The sequence below is a fragment of the Neolamprologus brichardi genome, chromosome 10, assembly GCF_056152115.1.
Source record: "Neolamprologus brichardi isolate AB-2024 chromosome 10, ASM5615211v1, whole genome shotgun sequence".
Classification (NCBI taxonomy): Eukaryota; Metazoa; Chordata; class Actinopteri; order Cichliformes; family Cichlidae; genus Neolamprologus; species Neolamprologus brichardi.
The window spans coordinates 31,124,169-31,150,745 of record NC_142113.1 but is presented as its reverse complement, the minus strand read 5'-3'; the positions used below and the strand labels follow the sequence as shown (position 1 = coordinate 31,150,745).

The 26,577-nt window shown below is 40.6% G+C and overlaps 1 protein-coding gene across 1 annotated transcript; it reads right to left on the bottom strand.

The window, feature by feature from the left end:
- Nucleotides 1–20,658: 20,658 nt before the first annotated feature.
- On the bottom strand, nucleotides 20,659–26,437 carry mrpl22 (mitochondrial ribosomal protein L22). The gene is made up of 7 exons (XM_006785141.3): nucleotides 26,364–26,437; nucleotides 26,219–26,261; nucleotides 22,481–22,613; nucleotides 22,335–22,400; nucleotides 21,829–21,906; nucleotides 21,544–21,613; nucleotides 20,659–21,008 (listed from the first exon to the last, which is right to left on the bottom strand). Exons 1-7 carry the CDS (start codon nucleotides 26,386–26,388, stop codon nucleotides 20,800–20,802), a joined length of 624 nt encoding a protein of 207 aa, XP_006785204.2. The 5' UTR covers nucleotides 26,389–26,437; the 3' UTR covers nucleotides 20,659–20,799.
- Between the last annotated feature and the right edge of the window lie 140 nt (nucleotides 26,438–26,577).

The window sequence follows — 26,577 nt, the reverse complement described above, 5'->3', positions numbered from 1 at the left end:
CTGCAATTTCAATGGTGATGTATACCAGAAGTGAAATTGTTAAATAAAAGCAACAGCTTTATTTTATTGTCACCATTTAACACCATTAATTAGAATTTAAACACTTTGTTCATTTTATTAACTGTATTAATGTAGGTTCAATTGACAATATTAATTTTAATTTAATGGCACCATTTACATTGTGTTTTGGACCTAATTAATTTGATTAATTATGATTTAATGAATAGTTTCATCTATATGCTAAATTTTTAGGTATCATCAAAACAAGTCTAGAAAAATTCCTGAGTTGTCACCTGTTTCACTTGCCTGTATGGAAGATTTCATTAAACTTAGTGAGCACGCGCTCAGTGTGAATCCATTAAAATTTGGAGGTGATCCAAATCATTTTCTTTAAAACTGTTACATACAGGAGGTCACTGGCCTTGATGAAGCACGCACTTTCTTAGTGGCCTTTTATTCTGATATAATTCGACTGAGTTTCGCTATAAGTGAGATGAGCTTCAACTTATACCATTTAATTGCCTTACAGAAACAAATTGTCCACTGAAATCTGTTCAGCCAAAAAGGTATTTTGCTCTTTAACGTTTGTAATTCAAATTTATTTGCATCAGGCAGTATTTCAAAAACCAAACAAAATTAACCTAAAAGTGACTAAGCTGTCTTCTTGTGACTTGGGTCATTTGTGTTGCAGTGTTTTATACTGCTGAAGCGCAGTCAAAGGCAAATATTCAAGTAAACGCTGTATTGCGGTGTACATATCAACATATATTTTTAAGGTTTTGCACAGAGTTTAAACTCGGAGTAGTCGGTAGAAGCAGGCATATATGCTCAGCAGTGAACCAGGCAGGAGAGGGATAGAGTTCATCACTGGTTCTTAAATCAATCCAGGCTAGAGGCAGTTTTAATCTACCAAATATCTGGGTGGATTAAAACATAAATACTTAATCCATGCTTGCAGGTGCTCATCAAGGTAGCTATAAGTCTGCTTAGTGCCAGTTCTGCACTGTTTGTGTGATATATCACTGTTTGCTTTGCAAACATGAAGTACAGAAATGTAAAGTAAAAAACCAGTTAGGTCAGTTTAATGGTTTATCATCACCCAGTTACAATTATATAAGATATTATATTATATAAGATAAGCTAACCTTTATTAGTTTTGTAATTTGTTTTGTCACAGCAGGAAGTGGACAGTGCAAAAGTTATGAAGCAAAAATTAGAATACAATAAAAATAAATACAGTACACAACTGTACAGAATAGAATAGAATAAAATACTATATACAGTAGAATAAAATAGAATAAAATATACAATAAGATAAAAATAGAATACAAATGCTATATACAACTGAGTAAAAATACAACGATGCCAGAAAAGATTATTGCACATTAGAGTTATTGCACGTTTGTGGATGTGTGCGTTTGATCAGTTAAAGTCTTTGTTGTGGAGTCTGGCAGCAGTGGGGAGGAAAGACCTGCAAAATCTCTCCGTCCCACACCGTGGGTGCCGCAGTCTCCCACTGAAGCAGCTGCTCAGTGCTGTCAGAGTCTCCTGCATGGGGTGGGAGATGTTGTCCAACAGGGACGACAGCTTAGCCGCCATTCTCCTGTCACTCACCACCTCCACTGGGTCCAGAGGGCATCCTAGAACAGAGCTGGCCTGTTCAGTCTCTTCCTGTCCCCAGCAGAGATGCTGCCACCCCAGCAGACCACACCATAAAAGATAGCAGAGGCCACCACAGAGTCAGAGAAGGTCTTCAGGAGTGAGTCTCCACAGCAGGTACAGCCTGCTCTGCCCTTTCCTGTAGAGGGCGTCTGAGTTCAGATGAACATATATATTTTTAAGCATTTTAGTCATATAGATATTTTGTAGTTTGGTTCAATAAAATCCTTCAAACAGTGTTTGCTTTGGGTTGTTTCTTATTCATGAACAGAACACACAGTAAATATTTTCAGCTTTTATTCATCTTGTTAGTTTTATATGATACTTTGAGTGTTTGAAATTCACCAAAATTTGCTGCTCAGCACAGATACCAAAATAACCATATTTAAACACCAAGTGGATTCCATTTGGTTGGGATTAGTTTGTTATCTGTACTGTACAGCTGGGTTCAACTGTGCAGACACATTCGATTTTGTGCCAATCTTTGATTCACGCTTCAGAACTGGCCCGGCTTTGACACCAGGGGCACACCATCTCATTATACTGAATCACTGATTGTGAACTACATTTGGAAATGTGACTAATTCGTTATGCTTTTAAAATTTCTCTTTTAACTTATTCTCAACAGGAACAGGAACAAATACATCATTAAATGAGCAGTGTACAAATGTCATCATCATTATAAAACTCTGTTTGATGGCAAGAGCTTTCATTAAAAAAACACGTTCCCTTGGTACAAAAATATGACACTAATCACAGACACGATGCACAGTCAAGCCCAGGGAAATCTGCTTTTTGCTTTAGGACCGTTTTTAAATAATAACATAACCATTAAAAAATAATAATTGATGAAATTGGCTCTGTGCAAATGCACCAAGCGCTTTAAAAGCTTCTACCTTATGATACAACGTCCAAATCAATTTTTTATTAACGTGATAGAGAAGGACAAAAGTGGAATTCAGATGATGTTATGAAAGTTGGCTGGTGAGGAGCTCAGGCTGGATGGATGGGTAAGCAAAACAGTGGAAGTGATCCTGTTACTGGAGCTCAGCTTTTCCTAGCCATGTTCACTGTCTATGATATGAAAGATTCGAAGACCTCTTCAAGATCCTCTTCAAACCCCTCTAGGCTAAACACATGTATTGTGTTGTTAACTGAATCTTTAGTCACGTGGGTCTAGAGACTGGCCAGTGAGCCCTGAGGCAACCACCAGGTGCAAAGTCAAACTGTGTATTCTCCAACTGGTTGACATGTGTCGCTGGGTGAAATCAATCCACCAAACAGGCTGCTGCAAAAAAATCTCCTTGTGATTACTTTGATAAATAGCAAACTGCCACAGTTCAGTTAGTAGTTTGTAGGTTGTATAGAAGCTGCTGCTTGCAGGCAAACTTGCACTTTCTATGCAAAATACAATCTGATAAAAACAAAACCATAGTAAGGAGGTTTTCAGTGCAGCGCCTCAGTAGGTTGTGGTCAAGGTCAAGCATCCAGCTAGCACTACTGAAGAGTGTACATTGTTAGGGTTGGCTGTGTGGCCCCAAAAATTAAAAGCAGCTTTATTGCTGAGCTCTTACAAAATACAAAGAAAAGAAGGTTAAGAGCAAATAATCGAACAACTGAGAATCTTTTAGGAAAACATACTATGAGGATGGACTCAGCCATGAGGGAGAATGCAACAATATACACACACAAGACAACGAGCGAACAGGCAACAGGTGGGAGGACAGTTGAAACCAATCGCAGATAATGAGACAGAGGAAGTGGAATTTAATACAAAGCACGAGAGACAAGAGACTATCAAAATAAAACAGCAAATTACTAACACTGAGACCAGGATGAGGACATATGCACTTGACACAGAGACAGAAGATAAACAAACACAGAGACAAGGTTGGAGGACAGAATAGGAATACAAAAGAGAAAAATAAAACTAGCAATTAAAGCATCCATGCAACTAAAGGCAACTCAAACTCAAAACCATGGGAACCATGACCTAAACACAGTAATGTTTTTCTTTATTTTTATTTTATTTCTTCTGGGGGGGGGGGGTTTAAGTGATTTCAAAAGAAACGAAGAAAATTGCTTAACAGAAAACCAACTATGTGTCTGCAAGTTGAAGCTGCAGTTGCTCCCAGAGAGAGGAAGTAAAGCATCAAAGAAAGACTTAATATTGTTTTTTTCCCTTATATTAATATGGCGTGCAGTTCAGTTAGCTTTGCACAAAATTAACTGGTAGTAAAAATCCTCCAAAAAGCTGCTTTTACTTTTGGTACATAGAGTCTTCAGAATCTGCACTTTCCTACAGAAGTTGACTCTGTATTTCTCTTTTTACCAGAATACTTTTTATCTGTACTTCTTCTATTTAAGTTACGCGCAACCACATCCCAGCCAGTTGGGAGGCTACACATTGTTGCCCAGTGACCAGGCTGTCAGCTGCAGGCCTCTAGTCAGGCTTAAAGTGAAAAGCCTGACTGTAACAATCGGCCAAACTAAAGTCAAGATCAGGTTTTCTCAAAAATTTAATAATCATCATATGAGAAACTGACTGTGTGCACTTATTAATTATGTTAATGTTATTTTATATGTTGTGGTCACTAATATCACAAACATAAATACAAATGATTTGTTTTTCCCAATGTAACATTAGTATTTTTCACTTCTATTCAGAGAGATCTGGCATATATTTTCATCTGGTTTAGGTCATTTATTTGGAAGACATTTGTTTGATATTATTATCTGCGTTCAGTCAAAAGCAGGACACGTTTTTAGAGCTACCAGAACTTTTTCTGTAATTTTACACTTTTATCATGTAGAGGAACTCAGATGTATTGTTGAAATTCAGCTTCTTTATCTTATATTAGCACATCTCCGGTATTAAATGTGTCATTAAATGTCCTTTCACTGATATAAAGAGGAGTTTCACTCATCCGGCCCACTCAAGGTCAAAGTGGGCTGCATGTGGCCCTCGGTGTAAAATGAGTTTGACGTCCCTGCTCTGCCAGGACTTTTGCCTCAACTGCCGTTATGCTCAATTTTGTACTCTGAACGTTTTTACCGACTAAACTGAACCAGCATTTGTTTTGAGTTGTTTGGTATTCATGTGCACATTTTTATGTATTTTCAGGTTTAAAAATAAAAAAAAAATCAATGCTCTGATGCTTTTATCTCACAGTTTGAATTGTAAGGTTCACCAAAGTCAGCTGCTCAACACAGATACCAAAATAACTAAATTCTGGCACCAAGTAGATTCCATTTGGTTTGGATTATTTTGTTATCTGTAATGTACAGATGGATTCAATATTTTTGCCATTTTTTTTGATTCGCGAGGTTCGTAAAATTGGCCCAGCTCGGACACCGGGGACACACAATCCCATTAAACTGAGTCGCTGATTGTGGAAAGCATTTGGAAATGTGATTAATTCCCATCTTTTTTCTTTCTTTTAACAGCTTGACTGGAATAGGAACAAACACATCATTAAATCAGCAATGTCCCACTGTCATCGTTATGAAACTCAGTTTGATGCCAACATCTTTCATTAAAAAAACATGCAGCCTTTCAGGGTCCCGTGTTGCCTCCGTATGGAAATATGACGCTAATCACGGACACGGTGCACGCAAAGCCTGGGGAAAACCACTCTCGTCTTTAGGAGCGTTTTTCAAATAATACCATTAAAAAATAATAATTGATGAAGTTGGCTCAGAGCAAAGGCACTAAGCCCTTTAAAAGCTTTCCGTCGTCTTACAATACAATTTCCAAATCAATATTTCATTAACTGGATAGAGGTGCAATGTTCCTTGTTAATAAAGAAGGTTTGGCTCAGCACAGAGTTAATGTTTAGCTTTAGTGAATTTTAGGAAGGAGGCACTGTAGCTTCTGATGTTTCACCAGGCCTCCCACACTTTCAGTATATTCGCTACCCCTCCAGCACACAGTCTCACACATGCATCATCCTCCCTCTTATGGTTTCTGCACTTATGGGCCTTTTTATGACTGGTGTCTGATGTCCAGCATCGCCAGGCATCCGGTGACTTTCCTACGGAGCCCCGCAGGGGACATGGGAGAAAAAAAAATTAAGACGGACTTTTGCGAGATCTCGCAAAACTAACTCGGGATCTCGCAAAACCAACTCGGGATCTCGCAACACTTTTGCGAGATCTCACAAAACAAACTCGGGAGCGAGATCTCGCAAACGTTTTAGCCGCATTCTTCGGACGCTGGCTCGAAGCCGACCGGGAGGTCGAGGCACGATGTGCCGGGAAAGCGGTGTTCCTCCCGGCTGTAGTAGGTCTCGACCTCCCGTTAGCTCGAAGCTAACGGAAGGTTTCGACCTCCCGTTAGCTTCAAGCTAAAACTTCGAGCTAAAACTGCAGCTAAAACCTTTGCCGCAAAGTTTGTTTTGCGAGATCCCGAGTTTGTTTTGCGAGATCTCGCAAAAGTCCGTCTTAAAAAAAAAATTCTCCCATGTCCCTTGCGGGGCTCCGTACTTTCCTGGTGGCAAGTCAGAAAACAAATATGAGCTATTTACTTGTCAGAGAAAATGCAACACTGTAGATACAGAGTCACGTTTAGAACAGCATTAGCTTAAGTCACTGCATTCATTGCACTACATTAGCGTACTTAGAATTTTGGTCAAATTAGTCAGATTTATGACCACAGCTAATAATCATCTCTAACTGGTAAGAGGGGCTGCATCGCATAAACACACAGCTGTGATAGCTACATCGGCATTCAGATTCATCCTTCTATCCATTTTCTTAACCGCCAACAACAGGGCTGCAGTGGGGCTGAAGCCTGTCCCAGCTGACAGTGGCTGAGAGGCGAGAAACACCCAGCACAGGCTGCAAGTCCATTACCAGGATAACACAGAGAGACAGGCCACAGTTCATGCCAACGCCCACACCTACTGACAATTTAGAATCACCGGTTTAACCTAATATGCAGCGAAAACCTAAGCAGGCACTGGGAGAATGTGCCTGATGATTTGACTGCTGATTTAATGAAACTGTACGAGTTGGCAAGTCAATCCCATTTAAACTGGCTTCTTTATGAACTATTTGACCGCAGGTTATGTCTTTAAATTTCTGCTTTTAAAAATGTTATTGAGGTGTGTTTAAGGTCATATGATGATATGCTTGATCCATCCACCCATCTTCTTATCAGGCCTAATGTCAGGGCTGGGTCTCCGGCTCCATCTGCCATTTCCTTGAGCTCTGCTGGGAGATACAGAGGTGTTCCCAAGTCAGCTGAGAGTCATAATCTCTCCAGCGTGTCCTGTGTCTGCCCTGGGGTCTCTTCTGAATTTTATCTTCCCGAGACGTCATACTTAGGCAGGTTCCATGAGGCATCCTAATACCCGAACCACTTCAACTGGCTTCTTTCAGTGTGGAGGAGCAGCTGCTTTGCTCTGAGCCCCTTCCAAATACCCGAGCTGCTCAGCATATCTTTCACGATAACCACAAATTACCACTTTGGATGAAGCTGAATCTCACTGCTTGTATCTGCTGTCTTAATTAGACAATAGACAACAGTATTGTGTTGTTAACTGAATCTTTAGTCATGTGGGTCTAGAGACTGGCCAGTGAGCCCTGAGGCAACCACCAGGTGCAAAGTCAAACTGTGTATTCTCCAACTGGTTGACATGTGTCGCTGGGTGAAATCAATCCACCAAACAGGCTGCTGCAAAAAAAATCTCCTTGTGATTACTTTTATAAACAGCAGACTGCCACAGTTCAGTTAGTAGTTTGTAGGTTGTATAGAAGCTGGTGAATGCTTGCAGGCAAAATTGCACTTTCTATGCAAAATACAATCTGCTAAAAAAACAAAACCATACTGAGGAGGTTTTCAGTGCAGCGCCTCAGTAGGTTGTGGTCAAGGTCAAGCATCCAGCTAGCACTACTGAAGAGTGTACATTGTTAGGGTTGGCTGTGTGGCCCCAAAATGCAAAACTGGAAAGATGAGAAACAAAAATTAAAAGCAGCTTTATTGCTGAGCTCTTACACAAAACAAAGAAAAGAAGGTTAAGAGCAAATAATCAAACAACTGAGAGTCTTTAAGGAAAACATACTATGAGGATGGACTCAGCCATGAGGGAGAATGCAACAATACACACACAAGACAACGAGCGAACAGGCAACAGGTGGGAGGACAGTTGAAACCAATCGCAGATAATGAGACAGAGGAAGCGGAATTTAATACAAAGCACGAGAGACAAGAGACTATCAAAATAAAAGAGCAAATTACTAACAGTGAGACCAGGATGAGGACATATGCACTTGACACAGAGACAGAAGATAAACAAACACAGAGACAAGGCTGGAGGACAGAATAGGAATACAAAAGAGAAAAATAAAACTAGCAATTAAAGCATCCATGCAACTAAAGGCACAGATAACAGGAACAGAACCATTACACCGGGCCATCTGAAAACCAAAAACACAGACTAAACCTAAAGAACTTCAGAGCAGGAGCACAGAGCAGCATGAAATTACACCAGAGGGAACTTGTATAAGATAAGGGGGGACAAGACATGTAAACCCTAAGAAATAACACAAAGACGAATATCAAGAATACAGAATGCAGAACCATAATACAGATGTCAAAATCAAAATTACCAAGTTAGAGAAAATGTAAACATCCCAAAACTCAAAACCATGGGAATCATGACAAACAATAATGTTTTTCTTTATTTTTATTTTATTTCTTCTGGGGGAGGGGGGGTTCAGTGGCAGGTGATTTCAAAAGAAACAAAGAGCAAAGAACAAGAAACAAAGATACACTGTCAGGGCTCTGTGTGCAGGTGGATGGAGAGGAGGATCCGAATTAAAGACTGAATTGAAACTGAGAACCTCAGCTTTATTGCTGGTGATAAACGAAAACATGAACTGAAAAATGACACTGAGAACTGAACACACAGGCATAATTCTGAGCACAGGAAAACACAGGGCTAATATACACAGGGTGGTAATCAGGGAATGGGCAACAGCTGGGAGAAATTGGACTAACGAGACAGGAGGAGCAAAGCTGCACACACTAACATAAGACAAAGACTTTCACAATAAAACAGGAAATAAGACACAAGGATGCAGACTAAGAAACACAGACTTAACACGGGCAGAACTAAAAATAAACCAGAATAAGCTGGAACATAGAACATCATCATCATCATCACAAGCACTAAGAGAATAAGAAAACAATCAAACACACCAAAGTAACTTGAAACGCAGATTCATCATAAAACCCAACAAAGCACAGGGAAACATGAAGAACAATCCATCATTCAAAAATAAACCAAAACATAACTCAAACTACTTGGTCAAACTGACCCAGAACCGTGGCATACACTGCTTGTATCTGCTGTCTTAATTCTTTGTTCACTAGGAACGGTTTAAAGCTTAGGTGAGAGAATAAGAACGTAGGTGAACTTGTAAATCCACAGTTCTGCCCTGGTGCTCAGCTTTCTCTTTGCCAGAGCAGATCAGCACAGCGTCCACATTACTGCACCAGTTCATCTTTCAAATTCCTGAATTACTCTTGTTCCCAAGACCCACAGATATTTCACCTTCTACACTTTGGAGGGACACCAACTCATCCATAGCCCAGAGTGGGCACTCCACCCTTTTTCAGCTGAGAACCATGGCCTCAGACTTAAAGGTGCTAATTCTCATTCCTGCCGCTTCAGCTGCTGCTGCACACTATTGAGGTATGAGTTGGAGGATATCACTCAATCAAGCCAGAAATGTGCAGACTACTTCCTTGCACCATCCTCTGATCTTTGGCTGTGCCTCCAAATTCTGTCCTCGTAAAAATTATGAGCAGAACTGGTGACAAAGTGCAGCTTTGGTGAAGTTCAAAAACAAGTCTGACTTATTACCAGAAGCTCTGAGCACAGTCTGAATAGTACATGGTCTGAATAGCATTTAACAAAAGGCTCAATGCCAAATACCCCATACTCTGAAAGCATCTTCCATTGGACACTGCATATGAATATTCCAAAACACATCATGTAGACGGGAAAACTCCCACATATCATGAAGTCTCCTCAAGAGGGTAAAGAATCAGTGCAGTATTCCCAGACCAGGATCTATCCAATAAGAGGAAAAGCTGTAGTAGAGAAATGAGAACCAGTAGCAGACATGTAAATTTCTCCGTCTGTTTGTGACAGTGTTGATGAATTGCTTGCTGCTGTGGAAATACCTTCTTAGACAAGGGTAGGTTGGAAGAAAAAGTAAACACATTATGACTCACCACCACTTGCGTCTATAGCGTTATTATTTTCCACAAGCATTAATTATAGTTTCTGAGACGTGTTTCCAAAAGCTCTATCACCAAGATTTCAAATAAATACTGTCATGTTCTGGGGGTCTGTAAATAATCAAACCACTGCATTCCTGTTGTCGCCCAGGGACCTCCTGCAAATGACTTGTTTTCATTCCCTTCCATCAGCCATCAAAGCACAGAAAGACAGAAAACACAGCAGATGCAGACTTTGACTGTTCTCCTGTAGAGAAAGTCAAATGTTATAAAAAACCAGCAGAACGACTTCTCATCACATTTTTACACCAACATTCAGTGTTGGGGAGTAACGGAATACATGTACCGCCGTTACGTATTTAAAATACAAAATATGAGTAACTGTATTCCGTTACAGTTACCGTTTAAAAAGGTGGTATTTAGAATACAGTTACTTTGTTGAAATAAATGGATTACACGGCGGTACTTCCCTGTTTCATATTGTGGCGGGTCAGGACTGTTTGGGTTTTGTTTGACAGCTACGTTCTGTTGTTCCAGGCGGCAGCGTTACGGTTGCCATGGTTACAGGGTGACGCTCTCTCTCTCTCTCTGCGTGTTTCCTGGGTGAGAGAGGCCTTTTTGTTGTTGTTGTGCTAAGCTAATAGGCAGAATGCTACAGGTATATGTAGCATCATAGGCAGTGTAGTCCGTGCTGCAGGGAGAATGGACTGCCATACCCGTTATGTGTCTGTGAGCGAGGGAGGGAGAAAAAGGAAAAGTATGAGCTGTCATCGAGCAGAAAGCATGTAAATATAATAATAACCACTGCAGCCAAGAAGAGTGCCTGACGAGCCCAGTTGTAAGTAAGCTATTAAGACTCGACTGTACACCGTGTTCGTGTTTTCCTCCAAAAACAATAAGTTCCGTTGGAGCAGCCTTTCAACGCCTCTCTCTGTCTCTCACAAGCAAAGTGACCCAGACAACAAAGTAAAGCTAGTTTTCGGCTACGAGCCGACACAGAACCCACCGTATTAGCCAGAGGTCCCTTTACTACGGTTCGGAGCCGCGGACCTTCAGTAACAGTAATAAATCACAGCAATAGTACATTCATGTAGTTGTAAACAGCATGATAATATATTAAGTAATCCAAAGTATTCAGAATACGTTACTCTCATTGAGTAACGTAATGGAATACGTTACAGAATACATTTTGGGGCATGTAATCTGTAATCTGTAATGGAATACATTTTAAAAGTAACCTTCCCAACACTGCCAACATTTGACAGATAATTAACACATTTCACAAGTACAATAGAAAAAGAGACAAAAACTGACTGTTGTGCATTAAATGAATCAACAACACTGCGCGTGCATGCCAAGTTCTTGCATGTGGAAATACATGCGACTTTCTGTTCAGTAAAGGAGAAAACAATGAAGTGTAGAGCATCTGTGTGGACATTTGATGAAGTATTGTGGAGCTGTAATGAAATCTTCCAATGCACATGCACACTGTTTGAATTACCTCAAAGTCAATTTTACTGTAACAGTCTTTAATAGTATGTTTCTCTGTCTCTGCCTGATGCTCATCGTCTCTGTATTATACCACTTTGTGCTGAGAGCTGCAGCACGGGTGACAAATTGAAATATTGAAATTCATCTTGATGAATTGAAAGACGTGCGGTGCGCACACCCAGTAGGATTCTGTCAGATTGCTTTCTGCGTGTCGCTCGGTGGGTGTGTCGTGTGGGATGCGATCGCTCGAAGAAGCCTGAAAACACACGGAGGGAAGCTGTCCTCTGCCCCATGTGAAGCGTGACTCTCAGGCCTTGAGTTGCAATACGCAGGTGAAGTCAGTCATGATGCAACAGTGACACCCAGTGCAAGTAAAATACTGGAGGAAACACATCAAGTATTTACTGGTCATTGTGGATTATGGAAATTATTGATAATGTTAAAGTTATCTCATGTTTTAAATCATATAGTAATTTAAACATCCAATGCTTGAGCACTTTAAGCATGAGGGGGTGACTAGATTTTATAATGAAAATAAAAAGTGGGCCATACCTTTTATCACCATAATGAACCATTGTAGGGTTATTTTAAAGGACCGGCTAGCAGAGGGGTTGCTTATGTTGGCCCGACTAAGTTTTTAATGATATTCAAACAGTAGATCACTGACACTGTGGACAAAGTTAGAAATCGATGTGATCACTTCTAAAACACTTAAAGAAACGAGAAGACTGCAATATAGCTCTCATTTGCTGTTCCTCTGCATCATGTGTAAAAACAAATACCTTTGAATAGCCACAGTGCTTATGCTGGAGGCAGATATAATATGATTTAAACTGGGATCAGACTCATAATAATCCAAATACACATGCTGGCTCACTGGGAGAATAAAGGAGGATAGTGATATAGAATAGAACGGGAATGATACAAGATGTCCCTGACTCAGGAACACACTGTACTCCCACATCTGCATTATATACTAAACTATTCTATATAGTTCACTATACTGCAAAACTGTTAATATGTCATTTCTCAAAAGCAACAAGTATTGAAGTATTGCAATGACCTCATAATTTATCAGCACAAAATCACTTTATTTAGTACTTTGTAAAAAAGCTGTGAACTCAAGTGAGGCACATTTTCCCTGACGAGTGCAAAGACTGAATATAAATGTGTAAGACGAGAAATGTTATGCTGGTTATTTTGGTTATGAAGCTTTTAGACCATGATTGGTGTCGGTGTGTGATATGGTTTTATACAGTTTAGCCTGTATGATATTGCAACCACAGATGCAAAAGTGCGCTAAACTTGTATTCTCTCTGAGGGTCGGGACGAGACGCAGATATCTGAATAACCAGCAACAGGACAGCTGATTGCACGGATACTAAAATGCCTTCCCTGCAATGTGTTAATTGCAATTAGCAATTTTCCTGCTGACATTATGAGCTTATTTGCTAGTGTCAAGTAACATTGAACATAACACATATTCATTTTGTAAATCATGGTACATTTTAAATGTATAAAACCAGGATATGCTCTACTGTGCAACTGACAAGTCGCTAGCGTTTGACTGTGCATGCTAGCCTTTCACTATTTCACATCTGCCATCATTTACATACAGTCTGTGGTACTTAAGTAAATCTGTTCACCGTTTATCTTCCACATGGCTGTGAAATAACAAACTCAGAGGCATCACCAATATTATTTTTGTGGATGCAAATTTATTGTATTTCATACGGAGCCCCGCAGGGGACATGGGAGAAAAAAAATTAAGACGGACTTTTGCGAGATCTCGCAAAAGTTGATTTCCAACAATGGCGGCAGCTACTTAGTTGTAATATTACTCTTTCTGGGTCACAAAATACACTTTTAAGATATTTTGAGGCGTGAATGTAGTTGTGTAAACGTCAGATACCTGCTCGGTTTACAAGACATCACATATTTGCAAAAGCGTTTTCGGAGATCTAACACCCACTAGCTCGAAGCTAACGGGAGGTCGAGACCTACTACAGCCGGGAGGAACACCGCTTTCCCGGCACATCGTGCCTCGACCTCCCGGTCGGCTTCGAGCTGGCGACCTCCGAAGAATGCGGCTAAAACTTTTGCGAGATCCCGAGTTTGTTTTGCGAGATCTCGCAAAAGTCCGTCTTAATTTCTTTTTTTCTCCCATGTCCCCTGCGGGGCTCCGTAATTTCATGTGTTTTAGAGTAAAATAGTCTACAGGAACATAAAAACTACAATTAGAAAAGAATGATGGCAGTATACCTTTTCAACGGTGGAAAACACCAGAGTGCGCTCTAACCGACAAGAATTCAAGGTGACCACACTCACGGTGCAGTTTTTCAGCTCGCTCCCACCTGCAGGGAATATTTAATGTTCAAAAGATCATAAGATTGTAAGTAGAGTATCCCTCATGTTGAAGAGTGAGGAGACTGTGTTGGTAGCTTCCTATTCATTCCAAAAACAAATAAGCTGTAACAACAGAACAGATGAGGACTTAAGTACTTCACTTTCTGCTTCCTCTCTTTACTCTAAGAACAGATGCGTCCCTGTCACAGAATCACAGAGATAAAGACTATAAGGTAAGGATGTTGTTGCTGTTTTTGTCTTCTTCTTCTAGGCGAAAAGAGGTGAACGTCGTTTCATTGGAGGCTGTCCAGAGAGCTAACAAAGTGTTCCATGTCTGGATTTGTTTCTCAAGGGCAAAGCATCCAGCGCCGGCCAGCAGGCAGCCTGCTCTGCCGCTTTTATGCCGAAGATTTCATTTGGGAGCTAACACTATTTTGCGGCTGTCGTTCTCTGCACACTGCCACCGCAGAGAGGCTGGGAAAAAAAACATAAAATGGAAAAGTTAAAAGGAAATGAATAACACCCTCAGGCACTCCCCACACAACTGGCTTCTGATTTCTATTTGTTTCTCAATCCGAGCCTCTGCTGAGCCGCCCAGCACACTGACCGACAACAGACATTAAAAACAAATGAAAGAAAGCATCATGGCATCTCATTCTTTCATCACGGTGTGTGTGTGTGTGTGTGAGGAAGTCTGGGTTGTGTAGCGCATACGCCTGTGTACAGAAGTGTTTTCAATGCACAATTTCACCCGTCATGAATAATGAACTCCAGACAACTTAAATCTCTCCTCAACTTAATTCCCAGTGCTGGCAGCACATTTGCTTGTCTTGTTGCAGGATGAGTTCATGCTTGGAAAGATATGATACATAATTCACTCCATGTAACCACCGAACTCCAACATGGCATCCCTGTGGAGGGGCGACGGGACAGGTGTTGCTGTATGGAATCATAGTTCCTCATTTTTGATCATTTATTTATGTGACGTGTGAAAACCACAGCACACAAAAAAAAACCCCTCATAAATATTTCATCACATCAGTCACTTTGGACAAAAGGTATTAGGATTCTGGAAACCGTGCATAACTTTTACATTGACTTACCCTGCGCGCTGTTGTGGTTATTGGAGACTAGTCTGAACTGATTCACATGCAGTTTAGTTGAAACATTTTAAATCACCAAACCAAGCAGAGTCCACTCACTGCTGTTACTGATGAGCCTGCACCACCACCGTTCCACACGTTAGTCTTCACGATCATAAATACTCATTAGAAGTTTATTTCTGGGAGCTAGTGGAAGAAATTCTGTCATGCTCGTGGGAAATCAGAAAACTCTATCAGGAATGGGGAACCCCGAGAGGTTGCACAGCCAAATTTTTTCACAAGTGGCAACCCTTTATCTCTTATTTTGTTAGTCTAGAGGTATTGCCTGTTTAAATGTACTTCTGCTACTGTTATATTCCTCTAATATGTTTGATGGTTGTGTTGATCTGTGTGGGACTGGGGGGGGGGGGGGGTCCTTGTTTTAGAATGCGTTGTTTTTTTTCATGTATATATATATAAGTTTATTTACTTAGAAAAATGAAGAAAGGTTGATTGTATTTCGGTAACTGCAAGTACTGTTGTTTTCTTTTTTCAATAAAAATATTTTCAAAACAAAAAAAAAAAAAAAAGGAATGGGGAACCCCCCCCAAAAAAAAAAAAAAAAAAAAACTAAGGCAAACTTCCTGGTTCAATAAAAAAAACTCATTTTTGTATCTTAGCATTTCCTTAATCTCAATCCTACTTGCACAACTGTCAGGGTCCCTGTGCCTACCCGGTCGGCTCAGTATGGCTACATATGTTTTTATATTCTTTTTTTGTTCCTGCTCTCTCCCTTCCCCTCTTTCCCTCCTCCCTCTGCCTCGGCGGAGCTCACCTGTGGGCTCCTACCCTTGGCCCACGCACCTGTGGCTCATCACGAGTGTTCCAGCTCCTTTATAAGATGGCAGCTCTGTGTTTCTCGTCGCTGGACCGTTGCCGACCCTCGTCAGTGTAACCCCAGCTCAGTTACTTCTAGAGTGTTTTCACAGCGATTTGCCCTTATAATCCCTTCATGTCTCTGTGTACAGATTCCCTGGACCAACCCCTGTGTTACCTGAGTGATTGGAGTGTGAAGAGGAGCGTGAGGAGTGGACGGAGTGTGTGTGTGTGTGACTTTCGGCGTCTTTCCCGTTCGTGTGTGGACCCCCGGAGCCCGGCTTTCCCCTCACTTTTGTAAATAATCACCTGGTGTATCGTAATAAAGACTCTTGTGCTTTCAAGACCTAGAGCCTGCGCGTGAGTCCGTTCAGTCCCGTTGTGACAACATCAACATCAGTAAGATGAAGCAGATGATTTATTTATTTTTTACTTTTTATTTGTATTTTTTTGATGACCCTCGCAGTAACGTGCACATTTCCCCAGTTTGGTAATTTGTCTGTTGGTTTATTTACCCATAGTCTAAATGTAATGTATGTATGGAAGTGTGTATGTTGGAATGAATGTAAGACTGTACGTGTGGCTCATGTGTTTTAAAATCCACTCCAACAATATGGGGGGGGGGGGGGGGGGGGACATAGAAGCTCAAGATTTAACAGTGAGGTAATGGAGCAGATAAAAAATGGTTAAATGTGTTTTGTTTTACTGAGTGGTAGAAGCAAATAGCAGTGCCTCACAAATCCTGAAAGAAGTCCACTGCCTGTGCAAACTCAGTCAGTGGACCAAACCACTGTGAGGTACATGAGAGGGGTGCACGTTTAGCTCCACCCCTGCAAAGATGTAGCTTTTTATAAGGTTTTTTAAACAGATCTACATTTATATACTATGACTTTGACATAGTGGCAGAAGTATCGTCCCCAGCATCCTTTTCCAGAATGTTTAACAGAAACAGGATCAGCTGATTCAGTTCTGGTTCACAGGGACCCTAGACAGGTCGCCAGTCTGCTGCAAGGCCAACACACAGAGACAGAGACAGACAAGCATTCACACTCATATAATAATTATAAGTGATGATATTGCTAAATCCACTTGTTTGTCATGCAAATGAAAGTCACCGGTTGTTACCTGTTACCTCTAATGAGGGATTTATGGTCTCCTGTTTGTGTCTGTTTGACTAAGCAAACAGAGGAATTGTGGGAATTCAACAAATCTCCAGAGCCCCTGTGACAGCAAACAGCTACAGCATGTAGATCTGGCCAAGGCACTACTGCACCAGGACCTCAATGCTGTTCAAGATCTCTCTCATCCACACACTAATTACACTTGTACTCAAACATCTATTAATCAGCAGGACTGCAGTCTAACCAGCATGGCTTTCCAAAAGTCTTAGAGAGCTCAGAAGAACCAGAGGATCTTCTCCGGGTCACCAGGCGAAGTCTTATCAAATATTTTGTACTCCTGAAGCGACTCTAATGGATTGCTGCTTAATTAACTGTGTGGATAAATTCAATCACCGAACTTTCCTCAGTGTATTTAAAACATAAATAATCATTAAAACAACTCCTTGCTTAGATGGTACTTCTGTTTTGACTCTTTACATTCATGCACTGCTCGAGGACCAGCTTCTCCAGAGACTGTGATCTGCTCTCCACGCTCTGCATCATCCTTTGGTCATTAAAGCCCTCGCGTCTCCTCCTCAAATGAAACAGCTTAGCCTCTTTTATGTACTGCTGACCTGGGCTGTAGAACACCTCGCTGGCCTCCTTCTTACAAATGGACAGGTGAATTCCTCAGAGCTAAAATGAGAGCTGCTGATACTGGGAGGTGCTGAAAGGTCTCTGTGGGGCAGTGAATGATAAACAATGTATTTATCAGCTTATCTAAGAAATGCAAATTTGATTATAAGATGTTTAGATGCATTGATGCTGTCTGGGTGTATGTCACCACCTGGGCAACACGTTCTCACTCCCAAACCGTAACATTTTACGCTAGGTGACAAATCGTCAACATATTACGTTTTCGGCTACCCACCACGTTCCTAAATGACGACCTCGGAAAAATGAGGAGATATGAGAACCGTATGGACTCAATCTACACATGTTCGCTCTTTTTCTTCAAATCGCTTAGAAACACGCTATTTAACATCATTAAAGTCCTGGTTAAGCTCAGGAAAAAGGTTATAGTTAGGGCTAGGGATAAGGTTAGGTTTAGGGCTGGAATACAGGGCTGGAACGTCTATTACCGCGGGAGCGTCATTGCACTGGATTTCGCCCATAACCCGCCGCGTACCATAAGAACGCCGAAGGTCTCCTTTCGCGTTCCTCAGGAACGCCGCGGGACGTGACAAAACGTCGGCATGTTACGCCTCGGGAGTGAGAACGGGCTGACCTGGAATAGGCTCCTGTAACCTGTCATAAGATGCATCAGCAGTTAGGTTTATTGATGGATGGATAACGTCATTGATTAGTGTCAAAAATGAATATTGTCTGGTGCAAAATGAGCAGATATTGTAAAAATCAAAGATGAATGTTGGTTTCCATCACAAAAACTCAGTATGGCTATGTTGATAGACTTAAACTAGATGCCTACTTGTTCTAAACTGTAAATAAAATCCAAACATGTATTTCTTCTCTCTCTGTGTGTGTGTGTGTGTGTGTGTGCTGGTACACTGTAAAAAAAAGAACATTCAGGTTGTAACCTCAGCTGAGAGAGAATGAAGAGAAAGAAAAGAGGACATAAAGCCTGTTGCTGTTTGCTGAAGTCAGTGCTTTTGTGTGTGTGTGTGTGTGTGTGTGTGTGTGCTGTGGGACCAAGACTCCAACCTGAGATTGAGGGCACTTGTCTGCCGAAATTGGGGCCAGCAAATGGCATTTTATTTGAAAATGCACTCAGAGCTGCTCAGACCCGATGTGGGCTTTGGAGGGACGGTGACAGGCAAATACACAAAGTCACATCACGGACAGGAACATAAAAGCCAATTAGGAACAGCAGAGACCGAGGCTCTGGGCTTCGACAAAACACCGCGACCTTTCGAAAGTACAAATTCCCAACGAGGAAACACTTTGATGTCTCCTCCTGAGCGTCATTTCCGACGCATTCAATTCAATTTATTTTGGAGAATAACAGACATTAATGACGAGCGTGCGTCTGAGAAATCCAAAAGAAAAATGCAAGCCATAAATAGATGAACACATGAAAGACACCGCATTAAGCAAACATAATTGCATTCCTCGGGAGCTTTAGATAAGAAAGCAAAGGCAGCGGAGGAGTGGATTCAAGTAGCAAATTGAGGTTGAACAGTTAACGAGGCCGAGCTTTATAAAGACGCCTGTTGCTACCTGTGAAATCTCATTGTAAACACTGAATATTTTTCCTCCATTCTTCAGACGAGGCTTCCCAGCCAAGCAACTCACTTTCAGCTTATGGATTCCTGCAGCTCTGAGTGTCTGCGAGTCAGACTCACAGAGCTGGGATGGAAGTGAAGGGATGAAAACCAGCGACGCTGGCAGATTTGCTTCAGGTGAGGAGCCGTAGCAACTGCTGTCACCCTAACATGCTTACCAGATACAGAGGAGGAAGGCTGTGACGGGGTGACACACGGGGTCTGTTTTCACCTGGGCATGCGCTGCAGGGACTACGAGATTTTCTTGAGGTGCTGTAGGATGCTTTTTCCACACACGCAGCTATTTCGTGGCTCACTGTGCGCAGCAGTGGGATGAAAGGCACAGCTGAGGGAGTGTCACTGCTACATCAGAGGCAAATTGCAGTGTTCATGTCAGACGTTGCTGTGTTGTGTGCAAAGCTGTTAAAAGTAAAAAAACCCCTCTTTTTTTCTTACATGTACTCACAAACTTCCAGGAATGTGCAATAGCTTTTAAATTGGCTGCACAGCTGGTTTTCAGCTCTAGATGGCTACAGCACCAACGGATTACTTTCTAACAGATGCTGTGGCACAACACTGCCCCCAACAAACACTGTGAAATCTAAAGCAATATATTTGATGTAGAGCTAACTGCTTCATTATAAAGTAATAATTAGAATGTTTAATTTATCCTGTTCAGGGTTAACACACACACACACACACTTACACTTAAGTTTAGAGTCAGCAGTTAATGTAACATGCATGTCTTTGGACTGTGGGAGGAAACCAAACTTCTCAAAGAGAACCCACTCAGGACCAGAGAGGACATGCAAACCCCACACTGAAAGGCAATTTCTATAAAATAATAGAAAATAATTCTATAAAACTGATCATATGCGCATCGCTGACAAGCTTCTGATATTTTGTTTTTAAATATTTTTGTGGCAAAACTGCATTTGTATGTCTCCCAGCAGCAAACTTTTAATTCTAAAACAGAATTTTTATTTATTGTGAGGTTGCAGGTGTGGACGAAAAGAAGGTCAATCAAAAACGCACAAAACTTAGTTTGAGATGTGTGTTCAGCTCAGCACAGTTACAGCCAAAACCAATACGAGCACTGGAGTTGGTACTAGCCTACAAAACTGATGGTGATTTGAATTAGCATTTTAAAACAGGATATAAAATATATTATTTGGGATGCATATTTGTCATAAGAACGAGACACAAATACTTTTATTTACATAAAATATTTGGGGTTAATCAGGTATTTTAGTCATTTAAACCCTACTGGAGTATATCATCAATATTTTTGATGTTATATTGAAACTTCTGACTGTACCAGCCCACATTTCACTGAACTCTTTGACTTTATAAGCAGATGTTGAAGATGTGGGAATTCTTAATGTGTAACGGCAGGAACTGAAATGTACTCTCCTTCAGTTATATTAAGCCTATATTTACTCAATAATACACACTTGTATAAATTCAGCCCTTTCTGCAAAATAAAAGCTTGTTTTTCTGATACACTTGATTACTTTAGGCAGGTTATGAAACATAATAAAAAATAAATAATTCAAGTCTTTTCTTACTTCTGCACGCTAATTGTATTTTTCATAAAAATATTGTTGTAAAAATAAGGCTCAGAAATTCTCATGTATTTATTTACAGGAAAAAAAAGATACATACACATAAAAATGGTTACAGTGAGACTGAAACGGTGTCAGATGTCTGCTCTACAGACTGTGGATGATGGTTCGGTTCTTCAGGGACTGGACGTACTCTTTGGCCTGGTCAAAGCTCGTCGTCTTCTCAATTTTGGGTGGTGCGCCCTCCACCAGCTTGACGAAGTAGTGGCAATAAACTTTGTCCATTATACCAAACATACCCCTGCCGTGGTAACGGATCCGTTTCAGGTACTTCCCTTTGCCGGAATACGACTCGGCTGCAGGAGCGAAGAAAGGATGGGAACGGTGTGAAGTTGAAAGAGGGCGAAAGATTTGGAGGAAGAGAAAGATAAGAGAAGTTTTAATTTGAAAGAGTGCCCCGTGACGAAAACAGGCCAAAGTAATGAAGGCTGTGCCGGTGGACTTCAGGCTTCTCTGTAATAATGTTTGCAACTCCACATGAATTACTCGGCACAGCATCTCATCTTAAACAAGGCAACGAACTACCTGCTTTCATTACTAAAGGTCATTTGCTCACTTTGAACGGCATCTTCTTGCCTTTGGTGAGAGTGTGTGAATTGATGTGACATTTTCAAGTAGTTTCAGGAAAAAAAAAAATCTTTGAAAAATGTCCCAAAAATAAATAAATATTTAAACAATACTGCATCTTTAACTTAAAAGCATGCATATTCAGTGCATGTTTTTATTCTTGACTACTTTATGTTAAGACACGGTTAGCACACTGCATTTACACAGCAGATCATCTACCTAGAAGCTTTGCTCTGGTACTAACGTGCAGACGTTCACACTCACCTACAAACAGGTTGGATTTGTACTCTACATTGTGATTCTTCACTGCCATCTCCTGAGCTTCAAGAAGGACCTGAAACACACAGGCAAACATTCATTCATAAACTTCAAGCTCATAAAGGATGATGTTAGAATGATGTGTGAACACAGCTCTAACATCTGTAGCATAAGCAGTGAAACCAGGAACGCTTTAATCCAACAGGAATTTGATTCATCTGCACTCTGGGATTGTAAGCAAACAAACACACGGTAACAACCAGTTAAAAGGGAGAACATGCAGCTCCAAACCTCTTTCATTATTTTTGCCCCTTTCTTGTCATTAAACTCCAGCTGTGCGATGGCCTCGTCGATGCTCATCCCTCTGATCTGGAAAAAAATTAAAAAGCAGCTGGACTAAATAATCAAATCAAAGTTTCTGCACAGCTGTTAGGACAGCAGGATGCTGGACTGCTTTTTAACTCCGGCACAGAGCTTAAGCCTACAAACCAGAGCAAGTCTATGAGCAGATGTGCCACAAACACAGTGGAATGTGTGCACAGACACAGTCTAGCGTTTTGAGATAGAACATATTTGAAAGAATCCGATTGTCTAGGACTCATGTGAAGTATGAAGAACATACTGAATATATGATGATCATGACACAAAAAAGTGATTTTTCAAAATTAGTGTTCTAAATAAAGAAGCTGAAATAGTTCCTTGAGCATTTCTGATCAGATGACAACTTTTTAAAAATGGCTGTACACTACAGATCAGGATGGAGCTGTCGAATGATTTGAATATATAGTACGTCTTACCATTTTGGCCAAATACCACATTTTGTCTTTGCTGTACTTAATCTGCCTCCTACTGTGGTGAATCTCCTGTGGGAAGAAAAAACGTCTATAAGCTCCTGTTCAGGACATCCTTTCACTCTGCATCATACACTGGCAGAAAGACTCACTGCTGGTCTGCGAGGCTCATCGGGCAGCTGAGGTGGATACACTTTCAGGTTCCTCCTCTCCCAGGTTTTGGATTCCAGGGATGCGCTGGTGTGGAGACATGAGAGCTGCTGGGAGCCACCTAGAATCTGTAACCTGGGAACATGGAGAAAAGGTTTCTGAGGTGGGTTCAGTCCAGTAGTGTGAGGCAGGTGTACACCACATCTGTCCATCTGTTATTTTCCACTTATTTAAAGTCAAGTCATTGTGGCAGCAGGCCAAGCAGGGTAGTCCTGACACCGTTCTCCCCAGGAAGAGAGATGAGGAGGATAGGAGGGGGGGAAGGGACACTCCACTTATCACTTACTCCCCCTGGAGGAACTGGAAAGTGATGCTTTGTAATAAAGACTTTCTGGTGTTGTTAATATTGTTTCCACTATATATAAGAGATGGATCCTGTCTTTGGTGCTTTGGGGTTTTCTTTTATTAAACTTATGTATGCTATTTACTTTTCTCCCCCCCTTTCCTTCCCTTTGGTAACTGCACTCAACTTCACTCAGATCAAATCCCAGTCAGACAATCATGGGAGGCTTAAGAATGGATTAAAAAAAAAAAAAAAAAAAAAAAAAAAAAAAATAGCCTGCAGTTCATTAGCCTGCACAGTAATTTTTTAACCTCTCCCCGTCTAAGTGCATTATTCCGACATGCTTCAGAAAGACAATAATAGTTCCTGTTCCTAAGAAACCCCAGCCCAGCTGCTTAAATTACTTTTGCCCCATAGCACTGATGTCTGTGGTGCTGAGAAACTGATCATAACTTCCATCTCTTCTTCCCTGGCTGCCACTCTGGACCCTCTAAAACATGCGCAGATCTGATATCAAAGAATGACAAATCTGACTGCCAGGATGAGATTAACCACCTGTTGACTGCTGTAAGGAGAACAATCTCAAGATTAATGCCTGTAAGACAAATGAGATGATAGTGGACACTAGAGCAGGGTGATATAACCAAAAATATTTATCACGATATACATCTGAAAATACTTTACAACTCAACAACTTTATTAGTGCAAAAAACCCCAAAACATCAATGTATTTTCACTTAAACTAGCAGCTATTTTTTTATCTGCATTAAAGTTATAAAAATGTAACAGTGCAAATTCCTTGCTGACAGTTTAACCAAAAGGTATTTCCAGTGGAAACTGGCTGACAAATCCTCAGCATAACCATGTATAATATCCACAAAACTTAAAGAGGTTATAAACACACAATACGGTAATATTATGTTGAAGCACAGTACGTATCACTCCGCGAGGCTCCGCCTACGACAGCCGTAATGCTCCAACAATCCATCAAGCGGTGCGGCTTCGTAGCTTAGCAAAGTCGTACTGAAACATTCTACAGATTTTCGAGCGCCGTGTACATAAAATCGTTTCGAGGTCAGTAAACACAACCAGAATTCATACATAAGGCACACGGGATTATAAGGGGCTCTGTCGATTTTCAGAAAAATCAAAGGATTGATTGTAAGTGTGCCGTATTTTCCAAAAAAAACAAACAAACAAACAAACAAAAAAACAAACAACACGGTAACAATAACGGCCCGCTAGCATGCTCTACCAAAAATAGTGCTTTGTTGTGTATCTGACGGACGAAAGCTAAACCAGTTCCACACCACTGAAGTTGCAGCATTTTTACAAACCGATTCTGGTTCATCAGTTTCATTTAACAATCCACTTTCGCCCTTCTCATTCTGCTTCCCCACCATGTTTTTTACGCCATGTTCGTATGAAAACAAAGGCACCGCGCATGCGCGTTTTACCCATATTCTATCGCGATATTTCATTTTCTTATCGTTGCCCAACATTATACCGTTATTACCGTGAATGGTATGAGATGGCCCAGCACCAGTGGACATTAACATGAAACAGCAGAAAAGTTTCTACCCTCTAAGCATTAAAGGAGCCCTGGTGGATAACTGGATAACTTCAAATACCTTGATGTTTACATCATCCTAGACACCCCACTGGTAAAGAAAGCCCATCAATGCCTCTACCAACTCAGATGATTAAAGAACTTCAAACTTCCACCCAGGAAAAACTTCAATAGAGAGCATCATTCCCAAGATAGGGAAGTGCACCCAACGGGACATATACATGAAATGCTGCAGATCTGAGCCAATAGGATCTCACCAGATCCCAGCCACCCGAAAAGACTGTCCACCAAACTTCCATCGATGAGATGCTACCATGTGCTGCTGCCAGGACAAAAAAAACTGAGGAGGTGCTTTAACCCTGAAGCTGAACCATGTTGGGGGTTTTTACCACTATGCAATGCAAAAAAAAAAAAAGCAATAATTTATCTATGACTATCAAATATACAATAAACATAACAACACGAAATATAAAATATTAGAAAATATCAGGAGAAAGTAACGGACCCCTGGAGTTGTGTCACTGGTGTTACAGTGTAAGAATTTCCTAAAGTTCTATAAGGAATTGCTCGTGGGAAGAACAGAGTCTCTTCATTCATCAGAATTCTTCTCTGTTGTTTCATAATTTCATATGAAGGTTTTAGCTGAACTCGATGGTGTTGCTGTGTGTTTGCCATATTCAGCTTGTTAATAATTTTACATCCATCAAATTTCCAACAAATATTTGAACTGTTAAGCAAATAAATTGTGGCACAAATATCATACAATCACAATTACAACAAACCTGACTGAAAATAATACATCATAATGAATCATAATAAAAGATCCTTATTTGTTGCATTATTATTATTATTATTATTATTATTATTATTATTATTATTATTATTGATAATAATAATAATAATAATAATAATAATAAGTCAGCACATGCAGTCTGTAAGCAAATGTACAAAAACATTTTTTTCTCAAATCGTTAAGCTGACATTTTTGTGAACACATAAATTCAACACGCTAAATAAAGGTTTAAAGGTTATTAAGATGTTTGTTTTCCATATCCTATAAATCAGACATTTCAGTTTAATGACCCTGTTCCACATTAGCGTGCAATATAATGCAGTTAGAGTTGACTGGGGAGTAAATAGTAAGGGTGTTGCTGGTTCTGAAGTGCACTGGGATGTCCTATTTGTAGAAAATATTTGTGACTTTCTCTGAGACAAAAACTGGTTTATCTCAAGGACAAAACTGTCACACAAGCTAAGCCACATAGTGCATGCAGTACAGCAAGGAGGGCTCAGATCTGCACACAGGAGAAACCCAACAGTCGGTTCACAACAGAACAAGACCCAACTGTACATGTGCACCAAAAGCATGAAGGTCACCCTTTCAGTGATGCCAGTGTTCACATGATAGTCATGGTCTCATGATGGGTGATCAAAAATGGATCAACGACCCTCAGGACTACCTTCAAAGGATATAAACCCAACTAGAAAATTAAATAAGCGGGACTATACATCATTTCTTTTCTTTTTTTATAAACTGAAGCAACATCTTGGATGAGAGGTGAAACGTCTTTACAAACCTAAAGAAATCCAGTAGCCTTCTTTTTCTCCCAAGACTAACTATGCTGAGTTTCTTGGTTACCTAAACTTGAAGAAATAGCGGCTGTAAAATTAAGATGACTTCCTACACTGTATTTAAATGATACCCGGAATTCCCACCCTAATGATGCAGGAGTGGGTAACATAAAAAGCCAATCTGAGCTGGATTTTGTCCTTCTGCAGAGAGCGTTAGCGGTACAGCTAACCTGCCACTCGTATTGATGCACTTACCGTGAGAGTAACACCGAAGGTATACTCCTAATAAAAGAGACACCTGAAAACAAGAAGAGATCGCTTTACTTAAACTGTAGACGAGGTTTATTATAAATACAACGAAACTGTCAACTATTGGCTAATATATCTGCATTTCTCTCACCACGTCCTGTCATTGCAGCCGCCATGTTGGTTTTTTACGACATTCATGCCTTCGCTTTATGGCAGTGTCAATATCAGTCTATTGCGTTTTCACAACGCATGTAATTCTTTTACTTTAGTTATTTATCGCCATTTAAAAGGGAAATTAATAAATAGCTTTTGTTTTTGTTCAAAATAAATGTCGGAAATAATTGCTTTTAACTCGACAACCTGGG